Raw genomic sequence first — 15,066 nt, forward strand, 5'->3', positions numbered from 1 at the left:
GGATCGGACCAAACCCAGCTCTCTGACATCCCCTGAGGGGTCCTGGATTGCTGGTGCAGGCCAGGCCAAGGGATCCCACTAGTGCATGATCAGGGCCTCGGAGGGACGCAGGAGGTTGGCCAGCCAGGGAGGACTACAGGAGTACTCCAGGGCATGTCCGGCCCATCTCGCTCAGTCACGATTGATCGGACCCCAGCAGCAAGCTAACCTACCTGCCAGAGCGTCTAACTCCTGGTGGTCAGTGCACATCATAGCAAGCAGTTGAGGGGCCTTAGCATATCATTAGCATATTATGCTTTGATTGGTTGAATGGCCAACTGGATGACCGGACACTTAGCATTTTAGGCTTTTATTCTATAGGATCTGTTCACTGTTTGAATGTCTATTGGGAGAAATGTCTGTTCAGGACATCTGCCCATTTTTTAATTGGGTTGTTTATTTTTTTGTTATTGCCAATATACTTTTGAAAAAGAACAAATGTAGAGGATTAGCACATCTGATTCCAAGACATGGTGTAAAGCTACAGTATTGAGACAGTATGGTATTACTATAAGAATAGACATATAGATCACTGAGACAGAATAGAGAACTCAGAAGTAGACCCAATTAATTTTCTACAGAGGCACCAAAGTGATTCAATAGAGGAAAGGAAAGTCTTTCAACAGTACAAAATCAACTGGATTTCAATATGGAATAACAGTGAACCCCTACTCTTTTCTCACACACAAAAATTAATTTGAAATGTGTACAATCTAAGAGTAGAAGTAAAAACTATAAAACTTCTGGATGCTAACATAAGACAAAAATCACTGTGATTTTGATATAGGCAAAGATTTCTTAGGACAATAAAAGAAAAAATTATTTGTTAAGCTTCATCAAAAAATTCAAAACTTCACCTCTTGCCAGAACCGGTTTGGCTCAGTGGATAGAGTGTCAGCCTGCAGACTGAAGGGTCCCAGGTTCGATTCTGGTCAAGGACATGTACCTTGGTTGCGGGCACATCCCCAGTGGGGGGCGTGCAGGAGGCGGCTGATCAATGTTTCTCTCTCATTGATGTTTCTGGCTCTCTATCCCTCTCCCTTCCTCTCTGTGAAAAATCAATAAAATATTTAAAATAAGGAAAAGACCCAGGTATTTATGAGTTTTCTAACTGTTTCTGTGTGTAGTTCCAGGAAAGAGAAACAGAAAATTCCACAGGTCCATTAAAGAGAGGGGTAACTACTCTCCAAAAGCAAAATCTTCCCCTCTTATCCAAGAACACCATCTGATCTCTCAAATCATTGTTCAAAAGAGCATTTTCTTCTCTTCCAGCTCATCTCTGTTTCTGCAGTGGACTAAGTCCTGCAGTCAAAAACATTACTTTGTTAAGTAATCACAGATTATTACAAGAAACACACTAAAAATGGCCACTTTCCATTTTACCTTTTCTTCTTAGTATATTCATTAGTAGTTAGTGAATGTCATTAACAACATTGTTCTTCTCACAGATACAATTGTAGGTTTTAGAACAATCAATATTTGCTATTCTCGTTGAGGCTAAAAATGCACATTCTCTTCTCCCAAAGGTCCTATTCATTATTGAAACATTACTGTAAAACAGAAAACATGTGTAGTCAACTGTTTACTTCTGAAGCTTACAATAACACAAATCACAATTTTTAAGTCAGTTGCCTACAGACCAGGATTACACAAATGTTAATCATAACATCATCACTAGAACATTGTCTTTGGCTCTTAATCTATCAAATAGAATCTCACTCAGCCTCTTGATTACACCCACAGTCTCCCCTTTTATTCCACTCTGGAAAGTTTGGGTCAGAAGGCAAAACTACCTTGCAATACTGCTATGGGATTATAATGTAGCAAACATGTTTTATTACATTGATTTTTTTTTTTCAGTAAAAGTGAGAGATTAAAAAGAGAAGAATTTCTATAATACAGATAACCAGGTCTCATGTGTATATACTCTATGGAGAAAAAAGTAGAATTGGATTATAGTCAGAAATGAGGTTTAATCAATCTTTTTATTTGCTTTGTTTCTTTTTCTTCCCAGTTCCATAGCTAATCATTAGCTAAAACATGACAATCCATTGAAAAATGTCTAAAAGCAGGACTTCTACTTAAGAAAAGTGGTGGATTAGGTGCCAGAAATCTTTCTATTAAAAAAAAAAAAGAAGCTGGTTACAAAAATGATTTAAACCTTCTTGAATAAATGTATGAACTGGCAGGCAAGAAGCAAATTCACACGCAGGCTGAGTTATTAAGTAAAGGATGGGAACCCAGAAGAGTGAGTATGCCCAATAAGGAATTCCACCCACCGTCCTAAATAGAAGACAAGCTACATAGGGCTGAGACGCCAAAGGGATATATCTTCAGTATAAATAGCCTAGAAGTGTCTGAAACCTTAGATTTAAGCAAAAGACCAAAAGAACAAGCCCACCTAAGAATCCAAAATCATAAGCCATCCCTCATGTAATTTGCTTTTGCAGGATAATTTAAAAATATTCAAATCTGCTGCAGGAAGAAAGGGAAAGAAACAAATAAGATAAATGACACTAAACAGCCTGTGAGGCCTGGGCAGAACACATAAGATATGTTAAATGTGGATAAGTACGTTAGTAACCAGGAGACATGTTGAGATATAGATACAGTACGTAGAGCTTATGTGTGCTGAGCATAGAAAAGGAAGAAAGAACCATCTAAATACTAAATATCATACACAAAATAATGATGCACACAATACTCAAAATTCATGAGGTCTTAAGCTCACCATCCATTGGTGACACTTATTCTATTCAAAAAAACAAAATCCATGGCTGTTCATCAGATGAACTGGAAAGCTGCAGCTGTGGCCAGGCTTAACCTACTCTTGCATCGCCCCGATACAGAAAAGGAGTGTGCCGGCCGTAAGAACCTTCTGCTCATTACTCAAACCTCAAGTCGGGCTCTAGAAACCACACCATCACAAAAGGGTTTTGCAGCAGGTTGAGTCAGGCCATGTGAAGACTGTACAACCCAGGATTCAAGTGATCCCTTCATGTACTTGCACTTTATCCTAAGTGTGACAACCTACCCAACCCCACCCGGGTGTGACAAGCTATCCCATTTCTTCCCCTTTGCAGAGCGTGATCGGTTTAATTAACCATGCAATTTGAGCATCTTACTATGGCCCATGAGCCTTCTGCTCTGTGACTTCTGAGATAGTTTGACTGGAGTGGGTACTCACAGGCCTTAGTTACATCAAGGTAATTTCCTGCATGACATCTTGTGTAGGTTTGCAGCCCAGAACTACATGACTTGCAGGGCCCAACTTTAGAATTAGAAGTGGCCCAGATTTATAATGCCCCGAGGTACCCAACAAAAGCAGATTCTTTCTTGAGGAAGTCGCTGTCTTCTCGGTTCTCAAATAATTTCCATAACAACTCAAAAAGGAAAAAAAACTATCACTAAACACTATAAAGAAAATGGCATTATGAATGGCAACCAGCAGAAACAATAGATTAATCCCACAAAACTTCAAATATTAGAATGATCACATATCAAGAATAAAATAAGATATTTTCAACAATAAAGAATGTAATTTAAAAAAAGAAAACATAAAACACAATTCCTAGCAATAAAAATATAATAGTTATGATTTTTTTTAAATCATTGAACAGTTTGACAGCTGATTATATCTTAATGTAAACCCAAGAGTTTACAAAATACTACACTTCTAAATAGGACTATGGGGAAGGTGTCTATGTGTGTATAATAGCTTAGATTTATATTTTATAAATAACATATAATCATAGATATGTAAACTAAAAAAAGTTTAAAATGAATTTTGGGGATACTCAAAATATTCATTTGCGGTTATGGGAGGGATCACTATGGCTATATCAGGATGATACAATCATTTCATATCACTTTATGATTTTTAAAATTCTGTGTACCTCATAACACATTCTTCTGAGCATGTGTTTAGCATCATAATTTTATTATTAATAACTCTACATGATACTTCTCTTTTTTTAACTATACTTCTTAAAACACTTTCTTAGTCATTCTGCTTATTCTAATCAATAACCTCTACTTGAAAATGAGTTAAGCTGTGTGAAATGAGAGAAGATACATTTTAGAAACAATACTTCCAACCCCAACACCGATGTTATAGCTTGGATGCATTTCAGAGACTTACATTCCAGGTGTGCCCTTGTCAATCCATTCCCATTTACTTTCCTTTTCATTGAATGACAATCCAATCCAGTAGGTATTTTTATAAGTCTGGGATTGAAGGAAGGCCTGTAAAGGAATCACAACATGTGTGACTAAATTTCCATCAGTTAGATGAATGGAGATGATAGGAAAAGCAGCCAGCTGCGTTGGTGGCCAGTCTTCTGCTCCTCCCCACATCATCCTATATACCTCCTTTCCAGAAAGGTCCTTCTACCCTCAATCCTTGTATTTTCATTTTCCAACATAATTTTCTCCTAGTACATTATTTGTATCAAAAATGGCTGCAAGAGCCCTGGCCGGTTTTGCTCAGTGGATAGAGCTCGGTGTGGGAACTGAAGGGTCCCGGGTTTGATTCTTCTCAGGGGGACATGCCCGGGTTGCAGGCTTGATCCCCAGTCGGGGGCGAGGGGAAGGTCAGGAGACAGCCAATCAATGATTCTCTCTCATCATTGATGTTTCAATCTCTCCCTCCCTCTCTCTTCTTCTCTGAAATCAATAAAAATATATATTTCTAAAAAATGGTTGCAAGCATCATAGATTATTTATAACATGGGAAAAAATAAAATCTAAATATCTAACAATAGGAGACATAAAATAATTTGATACCTTGTGAACTGATTCAAAAGCATGCTCCATAAAAATATTTAAGGATATAGAAAAATAATTATGCATGTTTTAAGTGAAAGAAGGAATCTTCAAAACAAATATATTAAAATAAGAGTATGTGGGGAGGTGTACATTACAGCCTTCAGTCTCATAAGAGGAAAGCTTGCTATAGTTTAGTAGTTGGAAGGGGTAGAGGAATATGGGGGAGAATTTAGAAATATTTACTAATCCAAAAATGTAAAATCAAAGTGACATAATACATAATGTCTAATTAAATGACTAAATGTGTTTTGTAAATATAGGTTTAAATTTAACTATTTTACTGCATCAAATACAGAAAATATTTTATGACAACATAAAATCTTCTGCATTATGATTTAAAACATCTGTTGGATTTGCATATAAATTGTGTGAACCAGGAAGTCACGGTTTAATCCCTGGTCACAACAAATGTCTGGGTTGCTGGCTCAATCCCCAGTGTGGGGTATGCCAGAGGCAGCTAATCAATGATTTTCTTTCATCACTAATGTTTCTAATTCTCGCTCCTTCTCCCTTCCTCTCTGAAATCAATTAAAAAAAAAACTTTTTAAGAATATTGATCTGGTAAATGTTACCTGCAGATGCAATGGAAATCGCCATGAGGCTCACCATTATGTCCATTAACAGGTGGGGAAACTGAAACTAAGAGAGGTTAAGTAATTTACCAAGGTCACTGAACCAGTAAGTGCCAGAGCGGGAATTGCCCACAGGCAGCCTGGCTCCGGGATTCCTTGTAGTAACTACTCGACCATGTTACTCCAGGATTTCAGTTGTCACCTTATTGGGAGAAATAACAGCTGGTTCCAGCCTGTGCGATTAAGTACTTCATCAAAAGTGAGGCATATTTCTCTGTGAGTGTTTTTCTTAAAGAAAGATGATTGCAGCTGTGACTGGTTTGGCTCAATGGATAGAGCATCGGCCTGCGGACTGAAGGGTCCCAGGTTTGATTCCAGTCAAGGGCATGTACCTTGGTTGTGGGCACATCCCCAGTAGGGGGTGTGCAGGAGGCAACTGATCAATGTTTCTCTCTCATCTTGTTTCTAACTCTGTCCCTCACCCTTCCTCTCTGTAAAAAATCAATTAAATATGAAGAAAGAATGAAAGAAAGAAAGAAAGAAAGAAAGGAAGGAAGGAAGGAAGGAAGGAAGGAAGGAAGGAAGGAAGGAAGGAAGGAAGGAAGGAAGGAAGGAAGGAAGGAAGGAAGGAAGGATGGAGAAAGATGATTGCAAAGACTCAAAATGCATCCTCAAAGGGGTTTCCACTCTGGACATAATAATGATCATGATAGATATTTTGTATTGCATGCTTAGTAAATAACAAGATCGTGTTCCTGTTAGCAGGCATAGTCTCCTGAGAGCCTCTTAACTGTACTATTTTTGCTCACTCAATAGACACAACACAAAGAATAGCTGAAGGTTCCTTTTTCTGGGCCCCTCCCCCTGTCCTCCATTTCTTGGGTGTGAGAGTGGGAGACAAAGTCCAAGAGAATAAAAGTGAATATAATTATCCATGATACCAGTTCAACTTCATCATCTATCTTCAAAAGAGACAATCCTTTATTTTGGCAAGTCTCTTTACATTCCTTCCAGTTTTCATTTTCAGTGGTAAAAAGGTAACAGTTTACCCCACAACAGGACCAGAGTTCTTCATTGAGTTTGCCTACAACATATAAGGTAAAACATTAAACTTCTTGTTATCTAGCATTCTGTTAAGCACAGAAATATATTTATCAGCCTTCTATAACTAAATAAAATCTTAATAGCTACCAATAATGATAACGTAAGGTTCATCAAAATTCTGGAATGCCAAGAGACATCAGCACTCCCATGTTCAATGTAGCATTATTCACAATAGCCAAGATATGGAGCCATCCCAAATGTCCATCAACAGACGAATGGATTTAAAAATGTGGTCTATACCTACTTGAAGTACAATTCAACCTTAAATAGAAGGAAATCCTGCCTTATGCAGCAACATGGACGAACCTTGAGGATATTATGCTAAGTAAAATAAGCCAGACACAGGACAAAAACTACATGAATGCAGTTACATGAGGTATTTTAAACAGTCAAACTCAGAGAAACAGAACATAGCATGGCGGTTACCAGTAGGAGGGAGAAATGGGTAGTTGCTCAATGGGTATAAAGCTTTAGTTACACAAGATGAATAAATTCTAGACATCTGCTATACAACATAGTGCCTATAGTTGACAATATTGCATTGTGCACCTAAAAACTTGGTAAGAAGACCTAGCCAGTTTGGCTCAGTGGATAGAGTGTTGGCCTGAGGACAAAGGGTCCCAGGTTTGGTCCGATCAAGGGCACATACCTTACTTGCAGGCTTCTCCCCAGACTGGGCCCTGGTCAGGGCTCATGCAGGAGGCAACCCATTGATGTGTTTCTCTCACACTGCTGTTTTTCTCTGTCTTTCCCTCTCTCTACCACTCACCCTAAAAATCAATGGAAAAATATCCTCAGGTGAGGATTAAAAAAATAAAATAAAAACTTGGTAAAAGGAGAGATTGTATGTACCACAAAAATAAAAAAGGTACATGAGGAAACTTTGGGAGATATTACCCTAATTGTGGATCATTTTACAAGTGTATGTATATATCCAAAGTCGTCAAATTGTATAAATTAAATATATAAAGTTTTTAAAATATTATTAATACCTCAATAAGCTGCTTAAAGAATAATAAAATTCAAATAAATTTCTAGAATGTCTTCTAAATAAACATTATTTGGAATTTTTTTCTTTATCTCTTACTAGAGGCCCAGTGCACAAAAATTTGTGCACTCGAGGGGGTGGGAGGGGTCCCTCAGCCCAGCCTGTGCCCTCTCGCAATCTGGGACCCCTCGGGAGATAAGGACCTGCTGGCTTAGGCCTGCTCCCGGGTGGCAGAGGGCAGGCCCAATCCCTAGGTGCAGCCCCTGGTCGGGCTCAGAGCAAGGCCCATTGGGGAGTTGGGGCACCGCCCATAGTCATGCACAGAGCGGGGCAGCTTGGGAGATTGCGATGCCACCCTCAGTCATGCTCAGGGTCGGGCCAATTGGGGGGTTGGGGCACGGCCCCCTGTCACACTCAAGGCAGGGTGGATGGGGAGGTTGCAGTGCCACCCCCTGTCAAGCACAGAGCAGGCCAATCAGGGGGTTGGGGCGCTGCCCTCTGTCATGCACAGAGCAGGGCCCATCAGGGGGGTTGGGGCTCCGTACCTTGTCATGCACAGAGCAGGGCCGATCAGGGGGTTGGGGACCTCCCCCCTGTCGCGCACAGAGTAGGGCCGATGGGGGAGTTCGGGCACTGCCCCGTCACACACAGAGCAGGGTGGATCAGGGGGTTGGGACGCCGCCCTCTATCACCCACAGAGCAGGGCCGATCAGCGGGTTTGGGCACCGCCACTCTCACACTCAGGGCAGGGCCGATGGGGAGGTTATGGCTCTACCCCGTCACACACAGAGCAGGGCCCTTGGGGAGGGGGGCGGGTTGGGACGCTGCACCCTGCCACACACAGAGCAGGGCCGATCAGGGGGTTGGGGCGCCGTACCCTGTCACACACAGAGCCGCAGGGTGATCAGGGGGTTGGGGAGCTCCCCCCAATCAGGCACAGAGCAGGGCTGATCAGGGGGTTGGGGCGCCTTCCCCTGTCACAAACAGAGCAGGGCCGATAGGGACGTTGTGGCCCCGCCCCCTGTCACACACAGAGTCGCAGGGCGATCAGGAGGTTTAGGCGCTGCCCCCGTCACGCTGATCCTGGTGCCGGCAGGCCTCACGGCTCTGCTGATCCCGGTGCTGGGAGGCATATTACCCTTTTACTGTATAGGATAGAGGCCTGGTGCACGGGTGGGGGCTGGCTGGTTTGCCCTGAAGGGTGTCCCGGATCAGGGTGGGGGACCCACTGGGGTGCCTGGCCAGCCTGGGTGAGGGGATGATGGCTGTTTGCAGCTGGTCACACACCCTTCAGGGTGGGGGTCCCCACTGGGGTTCCTGGCCAGTCTGGGTGAGGGGCTGAGGGCTGTTTTCAGGCTGGCGGGTGACTGAAGCTCCCAACTGCTCCTTTTTTTCTTTTTTTTTTTATTCTGGGCCAGCTTTAGCTCTGGCTCCAGCTCTGAGACCTCTGCTGCTGAAAGCAGGTATCTGGTTTGTTTGTGTCTATAATCAAAACACTGTATCAACTCCAGCTCTGAGATCCAGGCTGGCTGAAAGCAGGTTTCTGGGGTTTTGTTTAGCTTCTATATTTGTAACAATGTTTCAAACTGCAAGCTCAGAGGCCGGCAAGGCAGGCGGGGAACCTTGGGGTCCTCCGTCACTGAAGCAAACAAGCCTCATGTTAGCTTCAAGCTGTCTGGCTGCCGGCCGCCATCTTGGCTTGCAGTTAATTTGCATATCGCCCTGATTAGCCAATGGGAAGGGTAGCGGATGTACAGCTAATTACCATGTTTCTCTTTTATTAGATAGGATGTGTTTTACAATATACCAAGTTTTAAAAATATTATTGATGCTTTAATAATGGATACAATAATTTCCACTGATTACCATGCCTGAGATTAAATATGAAAAAGCTCTTTGTAAACTCTAAATACTAAACAAATATGTATTCATTGCTGATAAACAGGTCAATTCACTCCATCTTTATGCATGATAACAGAATTTATTGTATAAAATTAATATTTTTATCTCTTGTAATTTTTTATAGGTATTACCACACAGAGTTGCACAACCATCAACACTATGACAAATCTTGCAGGTGTATTGTAGGGAATGCATATTGATCACAACCGACCAAAAATCTGAAGTCAAGGCAGAATGGAAAAACAAGACACACACACACACACACACACACACACACTTACAATTATCTTTACAACAGCATCCAAATAAAAGGCTTTATGCCCATTGCAGCCTAAGTCTATTTTTATTGATAGCACCCACTTCAACAACAAAGTAGAAGTGCCTAATTTGCCCACAGGTCCAAAATGATCTGAATTTTTAGGGGAACTAACATATTATTTCACCTCTGCAAGCAGTAGAAATGCAAAACTGCCATTAACTTTTGTGGAATACAGGGGCAGCTAATCTAAACATGGCTCCTGGGGTCTCAATCCCATATTCAAAATAAGCAATCTCAAATACCCATATTATTTCTAAGAGGCATAAATTAAATTTCCCCAGTAGACCTAGATAACTAGCATATATCATAAGCCTGTAATTAACTTTGAAGCTACTGAAGGAGAAATAATGTAAAATCATGCAATCTCTCACTGAAGAGTTCCTTCATACCTGTATTTTGCAAAGATTTTGAAGAGATTTTCTTTTTTCTATGACACATCTTCTCTTCTATTAATGATGAGACTGGTTTCTTTCCACACGCACCCATTTTATTTTTGAGAATGTCAGACTCTAGAGTCATATTTGCCAAAAGTTGCTTTGTTAAGTAGTTATCATTTTGCATAATGTGGTACTTTTGTTTGAGGTTTTGTAGAATTTCATCTTGTTGATGTTTTTCTCGATTATACTGAAAAACTAAAATTAATAGAATAGGTAAAATGCAAAACTGTACTCATAATGCTCAAATGCTGAAAGTAAAGAGAAAAAATATCACTTCGACAATCAACCGATTTCATTGCTTTAATTAGCAATTTGACATTTAGAAAGTAACACCTCAGTAAGTTGATGATAGAAATGAAAACATCAAACTTCTTACTGTTAGCAATTTAAGTCTAGAATAAATAAAATAAGAGATCTGAATAAAATTATGATAGTAACACCTTACCATTCAGTTTAGTTTCATTTTGATAGTTAGCACATTATTTAAAAATAGGTACCAAAGTAAAAATCAGTTAGCCAACTTTTAGCAACACATCTTCTGAGTATGAAAATCTGCACTAAGACACATGGAGAAATAGCATCATTATTATTAAATAGGGTAAACACAGGAAAAAGGAGGAAGATCCCAATATGTCACTTTATCTGAGTTCAATATATTACTGATTTTCTCTAAGATATCAAGGAATTCAAATAAAAAATGAAAGTTGATGGACTCAAGATTCTAACATCTATGTACAGAATCACTCTAAATTTTTACTAAATTATTTCTTCATTGTATTCTTTTTTAGCTTTATTTTTATTGTTTACACTATTATAAATATCCCCTCAACTCCCCCCACCTCTTTGCCCACCTCTACCCAGCAACCATCCCCCTTCCCTCTGGCTATCGCCACACTGTTGTCTGTGTCTGTGGGTTATGCATATATGTTCTTTGGCTAATCTTTTCATCTTCTTTCATCCACCACTCTAATCCTCCCTGCCCTCTGACAGCTGTTAGTCTGTTCCATGTATCCATGCCTCTGTTTCTATTTTGTTCATCAGTTTAGTTTGTTCATTACAGTCCACATATAAATGAGATCATAGAAAAATAAAAGAAAGTCAAAATTTATTTCAAACAGTTGTTTCTTAAGGAATGTTTTACTCAGAATGCAGAATATTACTAAATCCTATATCAAAAGGAATATTGCCTGTATGATAAAGAATGAGGCTGCAGAGTCATTGAAATGGGTAAATGAAGTGAAAATAATACTGTGCTGTGTCTAGGAAAAAAATCACTAAGAAAAAGCCATCTGAAACATTCCCTTATGATATCCAGGGAACAACTGATTGTTAATAACTGCAACATTGGTAATTAGTGCTATTACTCAGACTCAAAGGATGTATTTCAGTTACTTACGCATTGTTCCCAACACTATGATTGTCATGATTAGAAGTAAACAGAGGATCCCAAGAGCCACTGCAATGAGACGTGAGGGTCCTGAAAACTCTTTAAATAAAGAAGAAAAAGTAATCATCAGGATAGAAGGGTATATTTAACAGAATTTCATATATATTTATATATATACATATATATATATATTGCATGTGTGATAAAATATAATTTAATCTACATGTAATTTAAGATAAGTCATAATCCACTTGTATGGTCCAGGATATACCATACATTTAAGACCATTAAATAAAAATTTTTAAAATTTAAAAAAAAATCACCAGGAGTAGAGCTTGGCCCACTACTAACCTTTACTGGGACACCATTTGCAACAAAGGGATAAATGTTTTCTACAAATGTTATAAAATGATATACAAATTGATCGAAATCTGGAATCTAGTAGTCACAGTTTTAAAATTTCAGATTTCTGACTGGCATACACCCATGGTAGAAATCCTACACACAAAACAGTTCTATAGGATTTCAAAGGTACAGGTGACAGTAGACACAGCATGCATTTATGAGAAGCCACACTAGTGTGTGTACTCCTTGCCCTGATCACAACTTACCATGAAGAAGAAAGGAAAGCAGTCAATATTCTTTTTTAAAATATATATATTTTTCATTTTAGAGAGCAGAAGGGAGAGGGAGAGATAGAAATACGGATAAGAAAGAAACATCAATTGGCAAGCCCCCTAATGGGGATAGAGCCCGCACCCCAGGCATGTGCCCAGACGGGGAATTGAACCATGACCTCCTGGTTCATGGGCCAATGCTTAACCACTGAGTCACACCGACCGGGTACAGTCAATATTCTTGAGAAATTGGTAGCCAATAGTGGATATTCTGGAGCTGCAAATGTGATTGGGATCCATTCTTAAAGGTATTTCTAGAAATCAACTTTCCTTTATTTCTCATCAACTTTATTTTCCACTAGACATGCTATTTTTAGCCTCCTACATTTGTGTCCTCAATATCTGTAAGCTGTATCTCTCATCATCACTATATTAAAATAGTAAAAGTTATTCTCAATTTAAAGTTTAATTGTGACAATATTTGATAGAGAGAGAATAGAAAAATTAGTATGCACCTTTTGATTTTAACATATTTACAGCTTTATTGCCATCAAGGTTTGGTAAATATTTAAAGCACCTAAAATATCTTTTGTCTGAATAAAATCATATTTTTCATCTCTTAAATGTTTCTTAGACTTTTATTTGTCTAAGAAATGCAATGTTTTCTTGAGATACTAGTCTATTATTTACCTTTTTTTATCATCACTCAAGATATTTTTTATTTTTTTATTTGAGAGAGAGGAGAGAAAAACATTGGTTGGTTGTCTCCCGTACACAGTTCACTGTAAATAGAACCCAAAACATTTTGGTATGTGGGACAACACTCCAACTGAGGCACTGAACCAGGGATTAAAGGCCTCAAAAATTCCTTGACCTAATTTGAATGAAAATATTCTATTAGCTCCTCAAATTTAAAGAATTCACTAATTTTTCCACTCTCACAAATGTAAGAAAAAGAAAAAAAGACTGTTCTACTACTACAAAACTTATGGTTTTGTATTACCATCTGGGAAACTGAAGTACAGATAAAAACATTTTTTCAAGCGTCAAGGATTTGACAAGCTATAAGAGCAGGTAAGTCCAGATGCTTAAAACATATACCTTTGCCATCAATTTTCCCAGGCCTTTGAGTACCACCAGGCCTTAATGTATTTTGTGGCTCTGAAGGATTCTGAAGAAATGCAGGGGTTGAATAAATTATTTCCTGATCGCTCATCTCTAGAGTACAAAGAGAAAAATGTTTTGCATTAAAACCTTGAATCAGGATGATTTCTGTCTAAAGAAAGTGTAAAATGTTAGTCTATAGGAGCCTGCCAGAAATGAGAGGTATGTGTGTATGTCTGCCTGTGATATCAATGTGTGTTCATTAACTAATTGGAATGCCGAAAGCACATAAACTGAGACTGATTTATATAAGAAATTTATATAATATTACACCCATGATTATTAGAAAATATGAAAAAAATTAATATTTACCAATAGATTGAATAGGCTGGGTCCTATTCACCTAGCCATTCTAGCTCAAAATGTTCAACATAAACATACAGTTGTTAGCCAAAATTGGTACCATCCCAAATGACTGAAAGACCTTTAAAATTATCAATTTAAAACACCAACATTCTACATTTTGAAATTCTGAAAATATAAATGTCTTGACTTCAAAAAACAATATCCACTGTTCAACTCTGCATATAAATTGTTAGAAGGTTCACTCGTTCCATTCAATTATAATATAACTCGATCAAAGTGTTTCCCAAAGTGTATCCTATACACCATTTGCAAAAGAATTATTTGAGAATTAACCTTGCAGATTGGTTAACATTTCAGATTCCAGCGCCCCAGGCAAGATATGCTGAATAAAAATCGCAGATTGGAGCCAAACACCTTCATTTTTAATCCCAAATGACTGCATGTATATTAAAATTCTAGAAATAATCTTCCTGTGTATGATGCAACCTGAGAGGTCTATGTTAAAATAAAAAATTTTTAAGGCAGTCATTAGGAAATATCTATAAAGAATTTAATTTATTAATGAATATCAATAATAAAAAGGAATTATTAAATAATAAGTATTTAAAATGTACCTTGCTCCTTGCATTAAACCATGTGAAAAGATGATATATAAAAAACAGATAGTATGGAAAACAAATTGCATATCTAACTCTGTTCTTTTACATTTTTAATTTACAAAATTTTCTAGACTTCACTATTCACATTTTCTCTAATTTCCTAAGGAAAGGGGTATTTTCCATTACAGAATCCTTCAAGATGGAATAGATACCATGCAAATCATTAAGTCCACATTAAATGTGAATGCTGAACTAGTTTTCACATTCCCTTCAGAGATGATGTTGTTTTAATGCAATCGAGATTGCTTTTTTAACCAATCCCATACTCATGCCTAGTCAATTGTAATTGATAAAATAACATATTCCTAAAATTCTTGTTTCTTAGATATTTTTTTTCTTTATAAGGAGGACTAATAAGATACTCAGGTACAAAAACTGAGGGATTAGTAGTAAATGTTACCTGTATCTGTGGATGTAGTGATGCAGATGGAGAAAGCTGATCCAAAAATGAGGTGGAAGATGTTAGCGTTTCCAACTGTGGATCCTTGAGTGCATGAGGGCTGTAAGCTAGAAGGCAGAAGTGAATCATCTCTGAATAATACTCCAGCTCAAAATTTTCTGCCCCTCCTCTTGACCAAAGTGACGAAAGGAAATTGTACGATGAAAGCTGGTGTTGACGCGAAGGAAAGATGGTCATGCTCCTTCATCTCAACTAACCAACTACTTATTATCTGCAAGACTGTATTTAAAAAGCAACATTCGAGGACTAAAAAGGTAAAGGTACACAGCATTCAAAAAAACAAAT

At 38.4% G+C, this 15,066-nt stretch overlaps 1 protein-coding gene across 1 annotated transcript; it reads right to left on the minus strand.

Moving 5' to 3' along the window:
- Window positions 1-1,118: 1,118 nt before the first annotated feature.
- Window positions 1,119-14,847, minus strand: LOC132226041 (killer cell lectin-like receptor 2). The gene is made up of 7 exons (XM_059680943.1): window positions 14,722-14,847; window positions 13,294-13,410; window positions 11,585-11,674; window positions 10,141-10,383; window positions 6,380-6,522; window positions 4,181-4,284; window positions 1,119-1,589 (listed from the first exon to the last, which is right to left on the minus strand). Exons 2-7 carry the CDS (start codon window positions 13,406-13,408, stop codon window positions 1,451-1,453), a joined length of 834 nt encoding a protein of 277 aa, XP_059536926.1. The 5' UTR covers window positions 13,409-13,410; window positions 14,722-14,847; the 3' UTR covers window positions 1,119-1,450.
- Between the last annotated feature and the right edge of the window lie 219 nt (window positions 14,848-15,066).

Source organism: Myotis daubentonii, chromosome 2 (assembly GCF_963259705.1).
Source record: "Myotis daubentonii chromosome 2, mMyoDau2.1, whole genome shotgun sequence".
In the NCBI taxonomy this organism is placed as follows: Eukaryota; Metazoa; Chordata; class Mammalia; order Chiroptera; family Vespertilionidae; genus Myotis; species Myotis daubentonii.